Below are 23,895 nucleotides of genomic sequence, written 5' to 3' on the forward strand. Positions count from 1 at the left end.
CACATTGTTCTGTCTTCTTCTGTTTCTCTGGAAATTTACATCAGCAGCAAGCCTATCCCAGAATATGTGGCCTCACTGCCACTGTCCCAGTGCCCATACCTGGTGCTGAGCTGGAAGCCGAGTGCTCCACAGTATCTTGTGTTCCTTCAATGTTCTCCTTGTTCTCTGCCTGTTTCTTCAGTGTTCTAGTCTTGGAGGGAAGCATGGGTAACCGGGGCAAGTAAGGAACTATAGATGAGGAGGAGGCTGTTCTTCCAAGCTCCTCTGCTACCTCTGTAAGGAAAAAAACCAAAATGGGAATAGTTGGAACAGAAACCAGCAGAGGAAGAGAAAAAGAAAATCTGGGTCTTTACTGCAAACCCAGACTGGCAAGAAGAGATACATGACTGAGAAATACATAGTTCATGGATTTAGTTTTTGCTTAAGTCTAGAGGTATTCAGGGTAAGATGTTTTTCATAATGCTTTCAAACTCATTTACCTCTTTATAAATTCAGCAAAAAACCCCCGAAACAGTGGTAGGTTCTGTACAAGAGGTCTAGTACGACTCTAGTTCTCTACTGGGTTAAGCATTGCTCAAGAGCTAAAGCCAGCACTGGATGCATTTGCCTCTGTTTTTAATTAAGGTACCTCCTGTTGATGCTCCTGGGATCCCCCAAAAGTTGTGTCTTCTCTGGATTTGGATCTAAGCTGCTTTGCTTGAAGCAAAGCACTGCACCTTCCTATTAGAAATGAAGACTGCATGTTTCCTTCTCAACATCAACATAAGGTATGGCATTGAAAAAGAAAAAACAGAAAAAAGCCCACAACCTCCTGGCCACACCGAGGTTGGCAATTGTGTGGGCCACTTGATGTGCCTATTATAGATCGTCCTTGGCAGAATTCGATCTGGTGTGTTTTTTCTATAGTAGGGTAGTGGATGATCAGTTTCATATTTAATTTAAAAATTTAAAAGACGCTCAGACATTTCTCCTTGTCTGCTGTCTAGTATCACACTTCTCACTAGTATTTAACTCCTAGTTGATTATATTTGAGAGTTGAGTTGCACAGATTCGCTCCTAGAAGTAGCTAAGTAGAAAATCCTGAGATTAAGGCACACTTTTTAAAAATGAAGGCTGGTAGAATAATAGTTCATGACCTAATTGCTGCAGTCAGCAAAGGACTGCAATATGCATACATCTTCCTCTCTCTCTCAGCATCACTCACTATTCCTTACTCTTCAGTCTGGGAAACAAGAGGCTTCCTCTAATAGAGGAGACAATATTCTTTAAATTAACTCTTTGGCATCTTAATGCTCAAATGAAACTATACTGTCCCCTACACTGGTATATGTCTAAAGTTTATTCAGTATTTGTGCAGCAAGTGAGAGAATGTATTTATCCACTTATGGTTAAGAAATTAATAAGGGATGAAGCTTCATCACAACCTCCACTGCTAGCAGATGAGCTTTAAGGGCTTGTCCATAAGACATAGCACTCTGAGGGATAATCTCCAGTACTGTTTCAGAAATAAAGCAACAGGGGCTCTCACCCTCTGAGATGCTCGAGTCGTGGAACATGGTTTCAAAAGCCTGGTGGGTCTCAGCAAAGGAAGGTCGGTCTGGTGGGTTCCACTTCCAGCCTGCAATACGAGAAAGCAGAGTAAGCCTCGGTGCCTAAATGGGTAGGATGTAAATTTTTATTCTGTCCCAGGAGACAGAAAATACTTAAGCTTTCTCAGCTGCAGTCAGACTCTGATCTCCTACTATTTAACAGCCTTTACAGTCATTCACAGCTATTAATTCATAGCAGCAGTAAGTCACCCTACCGTATCCTAACAACCAGATCTTGAGAGGAAGGAACCAGCTCTAAAAACCCCAGCCCTCTGCCAACTCCACAGCTTTTTCTGATCTCCCCGTCCCTCTTTCTGAATTTTTTGGGCAAAGGAGAATTCCATGTTTGCTACCCTGGCTGTTTGGAGTGGACACATCTAGCCCAGTCACAGATAACTGTGTGTGCAAAACTCCAGGCAACATTCTGCTCACATGCTCTTAATACTGAAATTCAGACAGAGCCTTCCAAAAGGAGAACGTATGCACTCTGTGGGGGAAAGAGGAAGAGACTGCATTGATCTACGATGGAGCTTGGAAAGTTATAGAAGGGTATCATGACGAAAAGTGTAATTTCTGTAGTTAGAAATCTGCACCAGGGGAATGTATTCTGGAAGCACTATCTGTTGATACCACCACAGGGTCTGGGAAGTGACTGGCATTCTGTTCATTTTGGGTTGTGTTAATATCATATAAATTCCCTGATTTTGGGCTTTTGTGAGCTTCCTGAAAGTTTTTTGAAGCAATATCTTTCATCATTACCCAGCTTCTTTGTTTCACAACCGAAGTTCAGCCTGACTTTCTTTGACATGCTGGGGATCAGGCATTGCTGGAGAGAGGCTGTAGAATGGCCTCTTAAGCCCTGGTTTGTCTGTCTTGTACATTGAAGGCCACACAGATTGCTTGAGTTAGCATCAAGGAGTCTCTTCCCACCCTGGTCACACTGACAGGGTCTCTCTGCTCAGAGCTGCTTACCTTCCTCAACAAGATGGCCTGGTTTTCTCCCTAGGATCTTCAGGTTTTTGCCCAATGTATTCTCTATACTCTTGTGGGACTAAAGATTAGCAATGCTCTTAACCTCTGTTGCTCTTCCTGTAGCATACTGTATCTTTTAGTCTTTTATTAGTAGATTTTCAATTTGTTATGGAGCATTAGGGAGCTTTTCACGATGTGCTTGGAGGATGCATTTTGTGCAACCTTGTCAACTACATGTCTCCTGCACGGGTGTTGTGTTTGCAGAGAACTAAATTTCCTTCTAATTTGGTGATTCCATAGTAAGAGTCCTACTGACAAAATACCAGTACAATTTGCCACAAAGTGCTATCTAGCTGTACTGTGGGATGACAGTTTTTGAGAGTGAATTCTTGTTCCCCTACAGACCAGACTCATTTTGCATCAGTAAGCAGGTACGTCTCAGGTGATGGGGCCTTTGCCACGTTAGGTAACAAAATGGCACATTAGAAGCAAGGACTTCAGAGTTAACTACAAATTCCTCCCATCCCTCCCAGGCTTTGTCCCCCAAATTGGAAGAAGATACTCACATGCCCTCATCAGTTCATAAACCTTTGGAGGGCAGCCCTCAGGTTGTTCCATCCGATAGCCCTTTTCCAGCAGATCATACACCTGAGAGAGGTCAATGCCTGGGTATGGTGACATCCCATAGGTAGCAATTTCCCATAATAGCACCCCAAAGGCTGCAAAAGGAGGAAAACAAAATTCCTGGTCATAAGTCTGCCCTCCTCTCATGTTGCTCATTACGTTGTGGCCTTTACTGCAGCTTGAGGCAGTATTGTTCTCTTGCAGATGTTTCAGGCCAGTCTAGGTGAAGACATTACGTACTAAAAATGCTATCGATTCATGAAGTTGTGGCCTGGCTTAAGACTGTCTCCTCCCCACATGTTTCTGCCCAGGCCAGAAAACAAGTCACTGTCTATGTTGGCAAATAAAAACAAAATTAAAAAGAAAAGAAAACTGAAGTGGAGTTTTCTTACCCCACACATCTGATTTGATTGAAAAGGTGTTATAGGCCAGGCTCTCAGGAGCAGTCCATTTGATTGGGAACTTGGCTCCAGCATGAGCTGTGTAGGTATCTCCAGTCATAAGTCGGCTTAAACCAAAGTCAGCCACCTTCACCACATGATTTTCCCCAACTAAGCAGTTCCGTGCTGCCAGGTCTCTGTACAAAAGAAAAAAGCACACTCCTTTACTGGAGCAAGAGCAGGGCTTTTGAATATAGTCTTGTGGTTGCATAGCCTGTCCCTCTCTTCTGAGTCGGGAAGCACTCTCTTTATACAACAGGTAAAGGCAATGTGCGCTTTGCTCTGAACAGTGTCAAAAATTGAGTAGACTTGTTGTAGGAGCAATATGGTAAGTCAGGATTAGGCTTCATTCTTTAAATTCTATTAAATTTCCAGTAATGATAGCTGTTACAATGAGAACTTTATGTTTCTTGAGAATAGGATGAGATCAGCAGCTCATCACACACTAGTAACAGCTCTATGGCACTGCTTTATCCAACTGGATTAAAATAGGACTTCGGGTTGACAATGTCTTGCACACAGGTGGTACATCAGAACAGGACAACACCAACTTTCGTAGCTGTCAGGCAGTCGTGCACAAGGTTGTAAGTCTGCTATGAAGGTCACTGCGAGAAGGTATTGCAAGACAGTATTGAAAGCAAAACAGCCAATGGATAAGCTAGTGTGAAACCTAACTCTGGAATAAACCTCCCCAAGAGGAGGAATTCCTGGGCCACCATGCTGGTGGCCTGTTTATCACTGCAATCTGAAACTGTACCAGCTCAATGTGACTTTACCCACCTGTGAATGAAGTTCTTCTTCTCCAGGTACTCCATAGCAGAGGAGATCTGAGTGGCCATGTAGAGTAGCACAACAGCACTCACTTCCTCCCGGTTGCATTCCCGTAAATAGTCAAGCAGGTTCCCATATGGCATGTATTCTGTCACAATGTAAAAGGGGGGCTCCAGGGTACATACACCTAGCAGCAAGGAGGAGAGAGCATGTGAATAAAGCTTCCCTTTCTTCCCTAGCTTACCACTATTCCTAATTTAATATCCATTTGTTGCATTTTTTACTGATGAGTGTTTCTCTGAAAAGTGAAGGCTTCCATTTACAAGACCCAGATCAACGCAGCCCAGCTGCAGTGCTTCTGTCCATCCACTTTATGGATAGAGAGAAACATGTCTACCAAAGCACTGCTATTTCTATATAATATATATGAAGGAGTAATTCTGTTCTTTGGAGTGTTACAGAATGAAATAAGAGTTATTTTGAACACATATGATTTGCTTTTCTTCCCCTCTCTTTCTTCATAAAGCTAAAGAGTGGCCAACTGGAAGTAGGTACCTGTCAGCTGGCAAGATTTCCAGACTGAAATGTCACTACAGATTAATGTGAAGCAATCCCATGTGTACTAGCTGGGTAAGTGACCAGCATGGTGGGACCTGCTCCTAAAGCAGCATTCTCACACATTCCTCAGATGACTACTTGCTACAGTCATTGCAATTATGAACAAAGTATGTATTAGCAGAGGAGGAGGGCAACAGGATACTCATGTCAAATCTCTGTGAACTCCCACTGCAGCACTGCTGAATGCCTGGTCATACCGTTACACACATACACGAGTAAACCACAACTACTCTGTGCATCAGAAAAAGCAAAAATGCATCTCTCTGATGAGAAATCTTTTAGTCTCTACTCCTGGAACCAGACAGGGCTGGGCAGACACCTCATCTGTGCCCATTTTTTAAATGGGTACAGAATAGTTGCCATTATTAAAAGCCTTCACATTCTTCACATTTCTCCTTTCATCCTAGGCTTGGCTTGACAGCTTTGCTCCTGAAAGCAGCAAAAATCCAGAGGCAATTAAACACTAGTAAAGGTTTAGGGTGTCTGCTTAAGAATCTTTGTACATGTAGAATTAACAGCTATGCAGACTATTTAATAGTGATCATCATATCATGCATTTGTTAGCGAGACAAACAGGGCACAGCCAGGCTGTAAAGCCTGCAGATTTCTTCCATTCATGTGCTGTTTGATCTGACTTGCATCTCCACTGCCTTGATCTCATGTACTTATTTGGTGATACACAGGGTCCCTTACAACAGCAGCAAACTGGTTGTCTTCTGCTTAATTATGGACTGATTTTTCTATTTAGTGCAGCTTTTTCTATAAATGTCTCTGATTTAAGAAGCATGAAGAATGGTATTTGCTGTGCTTTCAATATAATTTTTTTCTTTCACTTTGGATTTTCTTATAATTTTGTTCTATCAGAAAAATAAGTCACGGAAAATAGTTTTTTAAATCTGATTTAACACAGCAGAAAAGGAATCTGACCTTGATAACTGAACCCTGGAGCATACCTAAGGCCAAGGGTATAAACTAACAGGAAGCTGATATTGCAGACTTTTATATAATGCATAGTCATGCCTCAACAGCAAAGCTGTCTACTAATGTAAGTGACTGTATCTGATATTTTATTTAAAATTAGTGTCTCTTAGCTCCAGTACTACATAAAGGAGTAAGCTGTCAAAAATACCACCCTATAGCCTGACCTGATTCAAAAAGTTATATAAATACAGAAAATCTGCCACTACTTTTAAACAAGACAGATTTCATTTTGGTAGAAGCTCAAGTAAGAACAGAAAGAGCAAGGAATTTCACTAACCTAACAACTGCACTAGATTTGGGTGCTTGATCTCCTTCATCACAGCAGCTTCTTTCAAGAACTCTTCCACCTCCATGGTATCTTCCTAGATAAACAGAGAGGCAAAAGAAGGGAAAATTTATCTTCATGACCAAGGTCTGCTTAACACCACATATCCAAGCTGAATATAAATGATGGCATCCTTATCTCCATTCTGCTGGTTTGGCTTTTACCAAAGCAAAATATAACACCCCTGAAAAGCTGGGCTGCAGCATGGCCAAGTAATAGACCTGCAGTACCCAGAAAGTGCTAGGCTTTCTTGTTTGGTAGCTACTGTGGCTACCAAAGCAGTTGTGGCTGGTGAGAAGACTCTCAGGATCACTGACTTACTTCCCCTGCCTAGCTATAAAAATTAAGCTTGAAAGCTCCCTTACTTACGGGGTACGTAGAACTGTAGCTGTTAATGTTGAAACAAACAGAAGGCTCTGAAAAAGATAAATTGAGAAGTGGAATTTTTCCAGGAGTAGGGGAAAGGTGGTAGAAGGTATTTCCAACACCTTTGATTCCTTAAAGCTTCCACAGCCCTTCTGAGGAAAGAGAAGTGGACTTGGTAATCGTTTCTACAGATCTGACTGCAGGAGCTTGCTGGGCCGAAGTTACAAATTATTTCCAAGCCACGTGCACTGGTACAAGTTTGATAAGCTGACTTTGTTCTGCAAAGCTACTCTCAAGCATGGATTTTATGCAGATCAGCACACTCCATTTTCTGATATTTTGTATCATTACGAGGTATAACTGAGAACGTTACAATTTCCTTACCCTTATCATAAACAGTGACCAAATGAACAGTGCGTAACAATCTGAAAACTCACCTTTAATGTTTTCACAGCAACCGTGAGATTGTATTTCTTCCATACACCAACGTACACCTCGCCATACTGCCCTCCCCCGAGTTTGTGCTTCATGGTGATGTCAGTCCGCTCCATCTCCCACTTGTCATGGATGGGGGACACTCCATAGACAGTGGGCTTATTGCACTTCGGTGCTGGGTAATGCAAAGTTGTCACCAGTCCATCTGCTACTGTTGAATGATGGTGCACTAGCTCTGCTAGTGTGCTGAAACGGCTTTCTGCTGTCACATATACCTGTTATGAACGAAACAGGAATCTACTTAAACAAAGGCAGCTGGAGGCTTTCAGTAACACTGGAAAACAGGTACAGTAAAAACATTCTAGCAGGTTTACAAAAAAAAAAGAAAGGTAAGGGAACCAGACTTTATAGAGTATTTGTTCTCATGTTGTTGGGCAAATGAATATCAATCTGTGGGATTTTTACCTGCAGAAGGCAGCTAGATATAAGCTATCACTTGAGAGCAGTGCTGTCTCCTTCCTTGTGCTTTACAGAACTAGAAACTGGAGTTCTTGTAGAAAAGCACAAGGTCTGTTTCTGCATCTCTCAATACATCATACTGCTATTTGATCAAGGTTTCAAAATGCTGATCAAAACTGCTGACTTACCAGAGCTCTGCTTGTTTTAAGTGGATCAATGAAGAGATATCACATCAAACCCCAACTGCTTTGCTCCCTAGCTGCTTTCAGCCAGGATAAGCACCGTCTGCATTTCTTCCAAAGTGGTGTTCAGTGAGTTACCACCAAACTCTTGGCATACGTGTTCTTTTCTCATATTAATCAACAAGTGGACCCGTTTGCTCTCACATACACCCCTCTCTTAACAGTCTGCAACTTGAGATTCTGTACCATCTCTTCATTAATATCTTTCTTTCCTCTCCCCACAGCATTATCCGGAGATCCTTACCTTTCCATCTGAGGTGGTATTGATCCTGTAGTGGTAAACACGTCCTTCGTACCTGAGCGAGATGGATAGCTGCCCTGGGCTGCTCTCACTTTCACGAACCAGGAAGCTGCCATTGATGAGACTGCTCAACAGATACTCTGCTGCACTGCGTGACACTGGCCCATGGTACCATGAATGCTTTTCCAGGCTGTTCACTGGTGTGATGTAGTTGCTTGGTACCCAGCCCTGCCCATTCTTCGAACGTACCTCACTCCATTCACCATTCTGGTTGTAACCCAGGACTCGCAACTTCTCACCTACGACCAGAAACAAAAAAGCAAAATAAGCACAGTGCAATCTATTGGGTCTCATTAAGGGAGAAACTCATCATCAGCTGACTAAGCCTGGGTTTGTAGCTTAACAATAAAAATCTGCAGCAGTGATCTTATAACTAAACTGCTATATATAAAGTATTTATGAAGTAAAGTTTCAGACAGAATACCGATAATACTGTTCCCTAATTTACTGCAGTGTGATTGATGAAGTCAAAAAGCTTCCTGTAGTCCAGCTTTTTAGACTAGAAAGACTTTTTTTTCTTGGAAGGATGAGGTTTGTCTCTTTGTTGAAGTCTTAAATGGCATGTGATTTAAAACAGCTCTGCAGCAGGTCATATTCTGATACATGTACTGAACAGAAACAGGAAATCTCTGTGAAATTCTTAATTCTTGATTTTGACCCAGTTGAAAGTGCTGAATTCTGTTATCGTTAATAATGTAACAGTTTTCCTCTGCCCTCCCCTAAAAGAGGTGTCTCGCAAGGCCAGTGATTTGAGGAGCCTAGAATGGGAACAACGATAGCTGGGGTAGACTGTTGGGCAGTGTTACACAAACCTGTATCTCTACTAGGAGAACCACATGGCAGGTGTCTCTCCAGCACAAGTGAGAGAGAGACCATCTGCTTAAAATCATCAGTTTAGAGAATAATCTTCTCTAACTGCACTCATTTCTATTCCTACTGAGGGAAGGATTCTGCTTTCTATTTTCTGTTGCTAAGTTTTCAACCTAGTAGCTGGTCTGCAATTCACAGCCTTACCTTTGGTGATGCTGAGCGTGTTGTCACCGCTTGCTACAAAATCGTAAAGTGCAACAAAGAGATTGGGATCGCTCTCAGTGGCTCCAAGCAGGTTCTCCTTGGAGCTCCATCTGATGGCTTCATTCAGTGCCTGGGGTTCAACATCGCAACCATAGGGGCGGTGCAGGGCCTCTGAAGAAAGAGCAGGAGAAGAAATAATTGCTTTGGGTACAATCATAAATAGATCAAAATGTGCTCTTTATGGAAAGGGAGCACCACATCTGTACATCTTAGATTAGTGGTTTTCAATTTCCACTTTGCTGACTCTTCATTCTATAGGTTACTTCTAACAGGGGCTGGAGAAGGTGATTAACTGCCTATATACCAAGTAGCAAGCTATATATATAAAATTTCTATTTAATATTTATAATATTATATATACTTCTATTTATATATACCTCTATTTGAAAGTATTTATGCATTCATAAATAAAAAAATGGGTGAGATTAAAAGTGCTTTTTCTTTATTATACAAAGTAGCGAAGGAAAACTTTCAACACTGAAATGTTATGTTTTATGTCTTTATTGTTTCTGTGGCTGAAGTAGACAGCCTGGATCTGAAACTGACATTACAAATACAGGTAGGACAGACTGAATTATGACACAAATGAGATCTATAGGTTGGGATAGTAACTGATTCAGTATGAGCAGAAATAATGGTGATTTGTAATACATTTCAAGACTGTGTAAGTAAGAAGTCAAAAACTGACAGGAACAGAAAGCAGTAAGGGTGATGCTAGGTATTTAGCAGCAGTGTTTCTGAATACCAAGGCAGTTCTTTTTTGCTGTTTCAAAGGACAACTGATGCAAACTTGACAGTACAAGGGAGAGGGAGGAATCAGACCTGCTTTATGGACAAAAGGAAAAAGTCCCTGCAGTTCCTGTGATGATGAAAAACAATCTAAATATGCAGGGTTTTGGAAGTAACTGTAGTAAAAAGCAAAACTGTCTGAACACTTCATGGTAGTGCTATGCCAAGACCATCACTGGCTTTCTAACCCATAGAGAGGTTTTCCAGGAACATGTAGCAGAATAAATTTCAATATTAAGACAAGAGAAAGAGCGATGATGTGGTTTTATACCTGTGGGCTGCTCAAGAGGGCAAAAAAAATATGAAGGTGTACAGATGCAAATATTTTCTCTGATGGTACAACTGCCCTAAGGTCCTGTCCCAGTATACATTTCCAAATTCTTATTGAACTTACTTACGGAAATGAACACTGCAAAGAGATTTCATTAAATGCACTAAACATAAAAAGTCCTCTTTCAAAAATTTGACGCTTTCTTTCTTTACAATCATTGCTTTGGCCCATTTCTGAGGGGCTGAGAAGTCAGGCTCAGGATGTTTTTAAGCAGCCCACTGCCAGAGAACACGCGCATGTGACTAACCCCCTTCCCCACACTCCCATGAGATTTACATTCATGAAAGAGAGCTAGTCTATAAGGCACTTTAAAAGAGAACAAAGAGCTCAAATGTAATACAGGACAGGAAAAATGGGAAGTCAGCAAGACACAAAACGGGAAAAGGCCTGTGCCAAGTAATAGGTAAACACATGCCAAATCTGTGTCACAGGACAGAGCTCAAGCCTGGAAAACGAGGACTTAGAGGGTTTCCCAGCATCTACATGCAATTTTTTGACTGTATTGTAGGTACATAAGAAAGTAAATGGTTGAGGTTTGTTCCGTTTTGTTTTTAAACACATAGCTAAGTGGCTTTTGACTGCATTTCTGGTAATTAATCAGAGTTATACTGCTTGCATAACCTGCTCATCTTGCATTTACTTAATAACCTACCTCCTGAGCCTTGCCAAAGTAGCCCTCTATCAAGGTTATCCTAGCAAGAACAGAAGTGACTAGAGATTAAGCTACCAAAATGTCACTTCTTTAATTGTCCACAGATGCAATATTTACATACGCTTCTTGTTCCTAACTATCAACTGCAATTAGTTTTACAATATACTAACTCATCAGACTGGGTGCTATCATGGAAAAGAGAGGAAATCCCAATCCCTGCTGAGCTACCTACATTATAGCATGGCTACCAACATCCCACTGTTAATTTTTTAGGGCTGGGCGTGTACATATGCATGTCCAGTTGTTAAGCACCAGGAAAGAACACCAGTTCCTAAATCCAGCTCTCTTTATGGAGTAAAAATACATATTTAATTAAATAATACATTCTTTGTACTTCTAGAGTGACTTGTGTTAGAGAGAGTGTTTACCAGTGCCTTAAGCAAAGTCACTCAGCGAATGTGCTTATACAAGGAATGTGACTTACACATCTCTGCTAAGGAGCCACCACAAAAGTAGGCAGTGTTTCCAAACACTATCTGACCTTTCAGCTCCAAAATACCTTAATGGTGTTTAAATAACATCTTACTTTCAATTTTAATCTGCCAAAATGTGGAAGGCTTTAAACAAAAATATATGCATTTGTTCTAAATCAAAGCATACTTTAAGTCTCTTTCTCAAGCCAGAAAAGCTCATGAACTGAGCATCCAACCCCTACTTAACAGACAGCACAGAGGTAAGCATTTAACAATGCACTCTGTGATTAAGCCTGAAGCAGCCTAGTATCAGCTCAGCAAATCCCATGACCAGCTAGTTAAGCCTGCCCACACTGAGCCCAGCAGCAAGCACTTTAGCCAAGGCAAAACCAGCAGAAATGCCACCTGCTGCTTAGCGCTGAGCAGCTCTGCCCACATGAAACCATTTGTGGTGCCGTGCTGGATTGCCAGCGAGGATTCAAAGCAGATGTGGGACTGCTACCACTTCCTCAGGAATGCCTGTGAGGCTGGCACATGTTCTTAACACCCACTTTATGTACGAAAAAAGCCAGCAGAAGTTAATGTTTGATGAGGAGCTTCAATCACTTAGCTACAGTGCTTACCTAAAAATCACATTACCTAAAAATCAAATGCTTTTAAGAGTTCATGTCTCACTAACTTCCTTCACTTCCATTTTTAGAGTGACTTGGATGCTTAAGTAACTGTAAAAGTTACCCAATATCTACTAAAGGGGAATTTACCAGGATATAAAAGTATCTATTGCAGGATATTATTACATAATAACCTATACTGCTCAATATGGTGTGGGATCTATAGCATCCAATATGTAAGGATATGGAAGGTCAGTGAAACATGATAATCACATAGACCACATTAAGGAAACTAAGATAACCAAAGCATATCACAAATAATACCCCTCCAACTGAATGGTCTGCAAGCTCTATTCATACCAGGAGTAAGGAAATGAGCTGGGAAGTTCTGTTTGATATCAGCTCCTTTTAAAGGCTAACCACAAATCATATATTACCACTTTTATTTCCTATACAATGGAAAACTTCCATCATCATTTAGTGTACAAGTAATACACAGTCATGCAAGAAGGTTATGCTTCTTCCATCTCCTTCCTTTTCTTTATTCCCACAATACAATTTGCTTCTCTCCGGATATGAATGCTTTTCCTATTCAGCCAACATGTAAGCGGTGTTTTGTCCCCCCACCCCCATGCTGCCAACACTGCAATTACCAATCTCTTCAGCCCAAGAGCAGGACGTAGTATAAACAAAATCTTAAATTTCAGAGTCACATCAAGTACTGAAGTGGTCTCTATCTCTGAAATACTGTGTAACTGCTCACGAAAACGATGCTTCAATAATCCTAAAACTCAGATAAAAGCAGGCAATCTCAGTCCTGCCTATGGCTGGTCTCATACTACAAGACAAAGATAGACTTGAAAGGAACAACATCCTCCTTGAAGCACTCGGAGAAATATAGGAAAGGCAAGGCACAGCATTACATCCCTGAGCATCATACCTGTGAAACTCACACCAGGCTCAGAGGCTTCCTCGCCAAGGCAGCAGAGCAGCTTGCCCTCTTTGCCATAGCTGCTAGACTGGAAGAGGACCGTCCCCACAATCATGCTGTGCTTCGCAGCAAGCAGCAGAGGCTGCTTGGCTCGAGAAGTCCTGGACTGTCACCGACAGCACAAACACCACCACGTGCAGATGTTCACTGCTCACAAGGCTGGCGGCCAATGAAAAAGCAAGCGCTGCCGAGCAGGCAAAGGAGAAACTGGGAAAATCAAGCTGCAGCTTAACTTGGTTATTAGCTGGAAGTGAGGGTGGAGCTTCCCAGGGAACACTGAACAAACAGAGGATGTGGGGACTGGACTGCAAGTTGAAACAATTTTGAGATGAGCTATAAAGACAGAGTTTTGTTCCACTAAGAGTTAGGCAACAAAGGGAAGAAAGCAAACAGTCTCCTTGGAGAAATTTCTTTGTACAAATTACAAAACAGATCACCCATTAAGGAGACCGCCCAGACTGATTAATTTTTCCACTCCACATACTGTTGCTGGAGCACTATTTAAATTAATCACCAGGAAAGGATATTAGTGAAAATACACGTCTGAGAGATGTACGAGCACTGAGCAAGTAAAGACTCTTGAACAATTCAGGATTTCAGAAAGAAACAGAAAGCAAGGACAGTACAGTATGCCCAGTCTGAGCTGCATACTTGCCAATTTAGTAAGACTCAGGACAGTTCTCTGAAAGGGCACCATCAAATTACCTCTCAAAAAACCTAAGATTTGTTGGATGAATTCTTTAAAAGCCCTAGTTTTCTAGCAAAGGCTGTATGATTTGTAGCAGGACAGGCTCCTCCTAACATGTGGACAAGGAAGGGTTAAAGAGCAAGCCATCACCATGGCAGTCTCACACCTGGGAGAGTGGTGGGCCTGCAGAAGGGTGTAAATGGGAGCAGGGAAAGGGAAGGTAGTGGTTTGGCCTTTGCAGGGGGAGAGGAGCTGTTGCAGCCCACCAAGAAAAAAAATAAACAGCATTTCTATAATCCATGGACTCCACTGTTCTGCGAGAAAGGCAGCTGCACCATGTGATGAGGACTCAGATCAGGCTAAAGGTAAGAAATGAGCAACCTGGCTTATTCCAAATGTTTGTAAGGCTGGGGATGTGGAAAAATGCTATATGAAACTGGATATGCTGTGGTGATGAGGAGCTGCTTTTCCCCATACAGCCTATGACATGAGTTATTTCCCCTACCACCATCATCTAATGTATGTGGAAATAATAACCAGACAAAAAAAATACCTTAGGATACCTGCATACTGTTGTCTTCCTAAAGTTCTGACAAGTGGGTGACCTCCTTTCCTCCTCCTACAAAACCAAGCTCAGTGAATCCTGCAGCATGCTAGCCAGTAGTTATACATTGAGATACCTTTACTTAGAAGCTCCTAAGCTTTATTTCTTTTCTCCTTTGTTTCTTCCTCTTGCAGTTTATTGTTTTCTCCCCTCTCGTGTGCTCTGGGTACTGTTAATTACTCTGGTATTTGTACTAACCTTTCTGTATCTATTAATACACAAAGAATAAGCAGAATTTGTAAGTAGAGACAGCATAGCCTCAGAAATACATGGATAAGCATGGTGACAAACAAGCTTTTCAGGTAGGTCTGAAATAGTACCAGGAAATGGCAAGCTATATATGGATTTGTGACTAAATTAGTCACAGCTGTAATAGTTAAGAAAGTTAATAACCAATTTACTTGTTAGTTAAAATACCACAAATGAGTATTTGGTATCTCTGGAACAAAGACGGATTAGCAGAAAGTTAGGTTGTAATAATGTAACTTGCAAATATATCTATTGAACCTCTCACTTTTAGCCTCTGTGAGAAGGCTCTCTGGTCTGTTAACAAGCTCCTGATGGGAATCAAGTACTGGCCAGCACTGGCATTATGGACAAGTAACATTATGGCTGTAAGCCTCCTGTAACAAGGCAATTCTGTCCCTGCACCCTTCCAGCCACCCTCCTGAAAGTGCTTCTCAGTGGGAAGGACATGGGGTGTCCCTGTACAGTGTGTAGCTGCTCGTAAGGTCCTGTCACATACACACAGGCAGAATAAAACTGCGCATCTTTCTACCTTCTAGATGAGCGTTATTTCTTTTTCAACTGATTTTCCTAGATAGTTATTTTACACTGTAGACACCATCTTGACATCTGCATCCTGTTCCTATTCCCTTCACAATAAGTGCACAATATAAAATCTTAATTGTAGTACACTCAACTTCCTCAGTGGAAGAATCCACCTTCCAGGCACAGCAGCTCCTCCCAGCTCTCTTTAGACTATTCCCTGTGGTGCCCTTCAAAGCCATTTCCTGAGAGTGGTTACTCTTCCTGTACAGCTTAAATCATCCATTTAGAAGCATTTCTCTAGTTCTTCCAGCAGTGGGAAAAAGTTGAATATAAGGAAATCTTGCTGACCATGCTACTTTGATACATACAGTTCAGGGCGCTTCTAAAAAATTTGTTATACCCTGAATTTATGAAGCAACTGTCAATTTCTCTTAAATGAAAGAATGTGTAAATGGAAATACAGATCTGAAAAGGATTTGGTGTGGTTGGCAGCAGGCTAACCTGGTTTGTCAATGGAAGGGAGACAAAGGGTTATAGGGTAAATACTGGTTATTGTATACAGTCTTAATCTGATACCTCAGCATTTTATATCAAAACCCATAGGGTGTGTGTATATATATACACACACACACAGTGTTCTACCCTCTGGCTTCTTGCATGCCTCTTTTTCACAAAGGGATGCTTGAATACAAGACCACCAAGATCTCTTCATATGTCACATCTTTTGCTTCATTTTCACTTTGAGTTTTCAAACTAAATACCAATATAAATATCCATGATGCTATTTTACACACAGACTCATTTTATATTCTTGCTTTTAAGACTACTGAAGAATAGGCATTGGTCAACTTAGAGCATAGAAAGTAGACCATCAAGTAACTAATGACTGACAGTATAATCAGTATTTTCCACTGCATCTTCAAAAGGTACATCACTGTACATCACTTTACATCACTAGACTTCAAGATCTTTAACCAGCTTGTTAGTGGGAGGATTTCTACCATAATGAATACGAGGAAACAAAATTGATAACACAGCAGCAAGTGGTTTTCCTATTTTGCTGACATGATTGGAGTAGTATCAAGTTCTACAGTAGCTGTTTCTGAAGCCAAGTGTCAGTGCTTCCTACTAACCAAAAATACTCAAGGCAAACTACATACTAAAAAGCAAACCAATGCTGAACAAGCCAAGTTCCTGCTGTCTAATAATGTGGTACCACAGAAGCAGACCTATGAACTTTATTTACCCTATAACAGACTTAAGCCCTTACCTAAATGGACCACCTAGTCTTTTTGCTGACATACGTGTGGCCATGAAAAACACCAGTTTAAAGGGGTCAGACAGCTCACATATGGCTTTGGTAAAATACAGGCATCCTAACTAAATGCCATTCCTAGGTGTTCCTCTCCAGCAAGCAACCAGACTCTTAATAACGTGGTTTGCCTGAGCTAAGCACAGATCCATAGTTAGTCTTTGGGCCTCCCACAGAGTGCAAGGTTTAAGTACTGTAAACAACCTACTGAATAAAGCCAAGAAATACAGCTCCAAGCCAAGAACTTGGGATGGGCAAGGAATAGGTTTCTATTTATGGTACCAGGCTGGGAGAGACAGAATGGGAGGAGACTTCAGAGTCAGTGACAAAACAGCATCATGAACAGCTCACATCATATAAAGAAATATTTCAAGCCAAGCTGGTAGCACTATCTTGCCTCAATTATCAAAATAAATCTGAAATAGAAAAGGTTAATAAGTGATCTTTGGTATCAGAGAGAGAAATATATGGAGAAACTTAAAAGCTCTCCATACACCTCACCTCTTGGGAGTGGATTTATTTTCTAACATGATAAACTGCTCATATGATATTCCCCAGCACTCATTTAATGGTTAAAGTGGTAAGTCTTTACCTAGAAGATGTGCTTTTTGGCTCGCTTGATATAGAAATCCAAGGGAAGACAAGGTTTGGGGTTTTGATGTTACTGAATTTTCATTGGTAGAGAGCCAGATCGATCTCAATTGATTTAGTTACACCAATTTATGAAGAATTCAAGACACTGTCTGTCTACCTGAACATTACAAGATGTTAGCTATGTTAAGATTTTAAAAACGCCAAACAAATCAATGTTGATAGAAGGAACTGCCTATCTGGCGTTTCACTGGTTAAGGTTATCCTCTCCGTTTGTTATTAACAGCCACTTCTTTGCTCAGGTGTCAGTGACACATATGTATCCCATTTCTCCTAATATCAATCTAACACAATGTTTCCCTATTTTTTTTCTCAACTAATTTCTGGTAAAGTATCTTTCTGGTGCAGAATCCAGTATGAAATAAATCAAGCTTAAACTCCGAAGTATTCATTTGAAAATCTTCATTCATTCCTTGTTGAGTGCAAGGTTCATAAATCTCTTCATAGATCAACAGTAAGTGACCAAACCTCCTTCTGAAGCGTTTAGTAGCATTGCTGTTTTAAGAGAGAATTTCAAAATAGATGAAGTACTGATCATCTTCAGTACAAACGCTGCTAACTCATTACCTCTAAGGATTTTTGTCCTCACAGAACTCTGGCAGGAAAGTGACTCTGGGATAAATGCAGCTAGCAAAATGATGCAGGTTTTTAGATGCATTTAAAAAACACTCTAGGTTGAGGAACTCATCTGAGCACAGGAGAGCTGGACTAAACAGTTATTAAAAGGTGCAACAGATGTTTCCTGTCACAGGTACTGGGAATGGTAAGAAGCACAAGAATCCACTCAAAGTACCAATCCGACGACTTTGAATGTGTGTCTGGGCAGGAACTAAAACCCAACAGCACAACAGGTAATAAGAAAAACACTTTTCTGAAGTGAAAGCAAGATTTTAATGCAATTAAAATGATATACAAAAAGGATTTGAGAACAAAAAGCTACAAATGTAACCTCTTTGCAAAACCCTGAATACTGTATCAAAGTGTTTACCTTATTTACTAAGGATTTGTTCAGCTCCTATAAAGCTAGTCAGCTTTGCAGTTGCTGGAATCTAGAAACAAGCAGAGACCACCAACTTTAGATGCTCTGTATTACATACCTCTTTCCATTGAGTACTGAGGTGATGCAGTTGCAATCTTTGTTCCTCTGAATCCTGCCTATAGTGGACAGTAACTACTCCCACAATGACAGTTTTAGGGAAAGGAGTTCTATGAAGGGACACCCAGATTTCAAAGATAACTGGGAAACTGCATACATGTAGATCAAAAGTCTATTTGACATTCTTCCTCTGTCGTGCTAAGTTCCAGTAAGCCTCTCCAGTATGAAGGGTAAGGAGGATTAGGTCACCCAGTCCTTCTCCAGAAAAGGTGGGATGGCCAAACATTATGACAGCTTACAGCAAGTCATTTAGCACTTTTTTAATCAGTACTTTGGGAGGGAAGTTGCTTAACGTGGATTACACTTCACTCCAACAGAATTCCTGAGGAGTTGTTAATACTGGCCAGATCAAAGTCAAGATATTATCTACTAAGCAAATCAAATGAATAGCTATTTACTCACAGTGTGAAGACAAACATTTAAGTAAGAGCTCTTCTGCAAAAAGACTATTTGAAAAATCATGGCTCAACTGACCCCAAGTAAGCCAGAAATATGTACACTAACACAAGTCTAGCTGGTGAGAGGTTTATATTGCAGATGTAAAGCACTAACTGATCAGACCTTGGAGTTAACATGACATAAATGTCCAAGCTGCTTTCCAACTGACATAATTACATCTTATTAGAAGCCTTACAGTATTAGGTACTCTCCTTAGACTCAGCACCTGGAACAATGACCACATTAAACTGTTTCTCAGCTGGCTTTCTGAAATTTATTTTTAGCCTTTTTAGTTAGAGGAAAAATTTAGAAGGAGAGGGTAGAGACTAATTCACTGACTTGTAATCTCAGGAGTGAAAGAAAATGTCAATCTAACAGCCCAAATTTGAGTTGCTGTCAAATCTTGAGGCCCAAGTAATTATTTTTGCAAGTGCCTTGAACAGGCTGCACTGCTTACCTTTTGGAGGATATTCGGAGGGCAGAGCTCCCCAGGTGAGCTGATATAGCTTCAGTTTCCAGTACATGAGTTTAATTTTTTAATGGAATCCCAAAATGCTTGTTAGCACAGATGCGACTTCTCAGTTCCATCCACCCACACTGAATATGCAGCAACTGCCAAAGCTACACAGTACTTCTGTTTTAAAAAAAATATTCTCTAGCTAAAAATAAATTACAAAACTGTTAACCTCATTTGTCAGCAACCAATATGCTGTTCAAGCCATTGTCCACAGCCATTTTCTTCTCTTGAACAAAGAAGGGGTCTCCTTTTTTAAAATAATATTTACTTCATTTGGCTAAAAGACTTGTGATCTTGCCTCCTTTGAAATATATTTGTCTTAGAAAATAAACCAGCGTTTCCTTTCCTCCAAGAAAAGCCGAGCTTTAGCATGAATACTTGCCCAAAAATTGCATGCTGTCTTGTGAAGTTCAGAACCAGGGAAAACTCTTAATGTGGGTGCTTGTCAGGAGATCCCCAGAGTCTGACATCCAGCTGAGCCCTGGCTGAGGGAGTTTTAGTTGTCTTGCTCCTTCTCGGCCTTATGGGCTGATTCACTTTTGTGGGGGGCAGTGTGAACGTGCACGTATGAAATCGGAGAAACACATCCATCGCACTAAACTTAGTTACTGGCTGCTGTGCCACTTCCCGTTGGTGAAACCCAGACACTTGTAATTGGCTCCACTGACCAGACAAGGGACTCCATTCACCAGCGCTGTTTCCAACAGCTGCTAAATAACCAGGGTAACACGAACCCCCAGCTTCGACAGAAGGAGAATTCCTAGCACAGTGCCGACAGCTTTGCAGTTTCAGGCTGTGTCGCTACATTTGCTTTTTCAAATCTACTAACAGCAGTGTTTAGCCCTTGTGTGTCTCAGTCCAGTGTTAAGACAAGAATGTACTCACTGAAATAATGTTTTTGGAAAATCCTTTCTGGGTTATGGCAGAATTAATACAGCTTTGAAGGAAAAGAAACTACAGTAAGACTGAGCAACTTCAATACTCCTAACAGTAATCAAAGCTACAAAAAGTCACTGTTTGACTTGCTGGTGTAGTAAAAAAATCAGTTTTATTACAAAGAACAGTAACTGTAAATGAATAGACAGATTATAAGTTAAGTGGATCTGGACTGAAAATGCTTATATAATTTAGTAGGTTTATGATGGATATTATTCAGTAAATCTGGTATTTTGGGATAGAATAAAAAACCAGTATTTTAAAAATAATTGAAGAGAGGTAAGACTAGCCAGTATATTCAACTTGAAGGAATTTTATGCAGCTAAGATACAAACATGCATTTTATTTATGTCCACTACTATGGCAGTAGTATCTACTGTAAAGTTAAGCATTGAAATTATTTTTTCTTTTTAGGAAGTGCAAGTACTTTTTGATTGTTAACATCAAAACTATAGAACATTTAAAGGAATTATGATAGGAAAAACAAGTTCTGCTTTTTGGATTTAGCAGAACACTTACAGAATATCAAAAGCAAGTCAGCTAACTGACAACTGGGATTCTTCAGGCATGTTAACAACAACCGTACTGGGCCACTTATAGCCCAGCATCCTGCTGTTACCATTGCCAACAGAAGTTGCATGGGAAAGGCTAACGATATTATTCCGGCATACTTTCCAAGCCTCCAATATGTTGCAGCTCAAGGTCTGTCTGAGCCAGAGTGGTCAATGTTGTAGTTAAACTTCCTACCAGGCTTCTTCCATTATTTTTTCCAGTTGCTGTTGGAAGTAATGCAAACTAAACTCATCACATAAACAATATCCTGCTGCAATGTTATCAGTAGCTCAATTGCACATTGTAGAATAAAGAACAAGCTCTTACTTGTTTTGAACACAACATCTGCTAGTTTCGTTTGATGATCCTCAGTCTCTACAGTGGCAAATCCTGAATTATTACTACCTGGTGGTGCTTTTCCTGCCACTTGTGATTTTTATAGGCCTTTATCTTGCTTTACCTCAGCCACCTCTCTTCCAGGCTGAAGAGTTTGTCTTGGGCAGTCTGATGGGTTTGCCTTTTAGTCACCTTTAAACAGTCCTCCTTTGAGGTTTTTTTTCTAGCTCTACCATATACCCCTCCAGATAACCAGATCAGAATTACATGCAGTATTCAAACCATAGCTTTGTACAGTGGCAGAACTATTTATTTTTCTATTGCTAATGCTCTGCTTTTTGGACTATAATTCTAAGTGTTGTTCATGATACTGTCTTTTTAGAGCTCAAAGATTTATTTCTATTGTTATAGTAGTCAGCTCTGAGCTAAGTATCTCACATATGAAGCTAGAACCATTTCCCTGTATACCTCCTTCCACGTTTACACTGAACCTTGCACCACTTCTTCAGCCTGCAACCTCCTGCAATTCTTCAGTCAACTTTTGTCTCTACTGTCTTTAATAACTTCATATTATAAGCAACTTTACCATTTTGCTATTTGCTTTCTTCCTCTTCACATCATTTGTCATAGTCTGACAGCAGCTTTTAATTAAAAAACAGGCAAATTGAAGTTAGAAAGCTGAGTAAAAGACATTTTCTTACTCCTATTTGATAGCTGTTTCATTTCTAGCATCTCTTCACTAAACAAAAACATTAATGTGTTCCAGCAAGTTATATACTATAAACAGTGCTTAATACAGTGTATGATCTGGTTGAGTCATCAGATACTGCTATCCTATGGTGAGCAACACTTTAAAAAAAAAAAATGACAAAAATTACTTTGCAAGGGAAACTGCTGAACTAGAAGACTGGTTAAAGAAGGTATAATTGGCTCTAGGGAGAAATACTCCAGGAGATAGGAACCTTGACTGTGACTGTATGTAAAAAGGGCAGAAATATCCTGTAGAGGATCATTTTTTCTACTAATTTGTTTTCAGAGCAGTAAAGGAAAGCAAACAAAGTACAACAGTGTGGAAATGAGTGACTTAATTCCCCAGAAACATTAGGCCACATCTTTTGACTAGGTTAAAGATGGCCATTTCAAAAACCAGAAACTGCATGGATAATGCTTAGATTAACCTTAGATTAGGCTAGCAAGGACAGAATCTGACCTATAGTCAAATAAACATAAAGGAGGTAGCTGCAATTGCAGATTTATCTGATTTGTCAAAAGACAAATCCCCACAAGAGCCAAAATCAGTTGCCAATTTACAATGCTAACCTGAACACTAACAGTTTGTTTTTCTGTAACACTGCAAACATTCCCTCCTTGTGCTGGGGAAATATGGGAGAGGAAAATAGTTGTATGGATTTATCTAGGATCATAAAGGGCTTTGAGACAGTCCTAACTAAATGAAATTCTGTTTTATTGAATTGATACTACAAAACCTTCTATTCACCTGGAATAAGAAGAGACGGGCAATGTAAGCTATATCACAAGAGTAAGACAGGCTTTTCTAGACTGCATTATGCACACTAACTTAAATGCATGTGAAGATTAACAATGAGAGGGGAAGGGATGAATGCTGCCTTAGCCCCCCTCAAAATCAGATACTCTAAAATCAAAACATAGACACATGTCCTATTGGACTGCTTCAGTGACAAAGTTCAACAGAGTGCTACTCTCCCAATTTTAACCAAATCTATTCCTCTTTTGTTCTGATTTTCATCTATTGCTTAGAGGTTTTTGAACAGAAACGCTAAATGACAAGGAAAGTATCCACTGCCTTCTAAAACAGATCCAGCAACTAGAAAAAGCAGAAAAAAATTATTTCATTTTGTCACTTGCTTGCCACACAATTACTTGACTAATTTTTCCTGTTCAGAGGGTGAAACAACTCAATGTTGACACAGTCAGGGAATAAGACCCACTGCTAGTTATTTAAAGAGCCTTCCTCCCACTTAATACTGGCATAGCTGCCTGAGACATCTCTCCTGCTGCCAGTATTTGTGGTGGTACGACTAGGATGCTCAGAGGATTGGTCAGTATATTGTCAGCTGTTTTTAAATGAAGGCTACTCTAGCCTCTATTACTGCTTCTGCCTTTGGGTGCCACCTCCCCCAATGCTTAATTTACTCTATTTACTATATATATTCTGAGGGAGGAAGGAAGAGGGAAAGGGCTGGAAATTCCCAGTGGGAGGTCTAACATTGCATTTCACTCCACAGTTTGTTTCCTCTCCCTCTGTAAAGTACTGGTTAGTTCCTAAATTGCATCAATCTGTAACATCAGTTTTTGTGGATTTTACTGTGAATAGTAATATGCTTTTCTACAGAGCCAAGGAGTACAGCACATCATGAACTGGGAGGATGCATTAATACTATGTTGCCTCTTGTGGTACTGATAAAGAGTTTTTACACCTGCAGAAATGGTAGCAGTGGCAAGTAGAAATGCACAGAAACTGCAGTTCAAGTTGATATGAGTTATCACCGATACATGATGTGCATGAACAAGACAAAAACATGACTAAGTCATACAAATTGGAGAAATCAAGCCATTCATATAGCTCATAGGAGTATTTGCAGCCCACAGGAGGAATAGTATCTGTACTCTGCCATCACCATCAATCAAAGAATAGGGAAATTAATGAAGCGCAAGATGACTTAACCTAAACTAGAAAATAAGATCTCTGACAAAAGAACATTAGCTGCATTCAGTTTCATGGCAAAATTTTTGCCAGCTGTGCCACAGAGCTTGCTTTGAGGGTGGTACGTAACACTGCTGCTTAATTTAGGAGTGTTGTTTTACAAAATGTAAATTTTGAACTGAGATTGAGACCAAAGTGTAACTG

The 23,895-nt window shown here is 40.4% G+C and overlaps 1 protein-coding gene across 1 annotated transcript in view; it reads right to left on the bottom strand.

The window, feature by feature from the left end:
• The window catches only part of ABL2 (ABL proto-oncogene 2, non-receptor tyrosine kinase), a 51,252-nt gene that overhangs the window by 7,317 nt on the left and 20,040 nt on the right, over positions 1-23,895 (bottom strand). Inside the window, exons 2-10 of the mRNA XM_049807164.1 lie at positions 9,138-9,308; positions 8,067-8,362; positions 7,124-7,396; positions 6,273-6,357; positions 4,406-4,583; positions 3,578-3,762; positions 3,128-3,280; positions 1,529-1,618; positions 100-273 (exon numbers count right to left, since the gene is read on the bottom strand). Of these exons, the coding sequence (XP_049663121.1) occupies positions 100-273; positions 1,529-1,618; positions 3,128-3,280; positions 3,578-3,762; positions 4,406-4,583; positions 6,273-6,357; positions 7,124-7,396; positions 8,067-8,362; positions 9,138-9,308 (1,605 nt within the window). The remainder of the gene's footprint in view (positions 1-99; positions 274-1,528; positions 1,619-3,127; positions 3,281-3,577; positions 3,763-4,405; positions 4,584-6,272; positions 6,358-7,123; positions 7,397-8,066; positions 8,363-9,137; positions 9,309-23,895) is intronic.

The sequence above is a fragment of the Accipiter gentilis genome, chromosome 8 (genome assembly GCF_929443795.1).
Source record: "Accipiter gentilis chromosome 8, bAccGen1.1, whole genome shotgun sequence".
NCBI lineage: Eukaryota > Metazoa > Chordata > Aves > Accipitriformes > Accipitridae > Astur > Astur gentilis.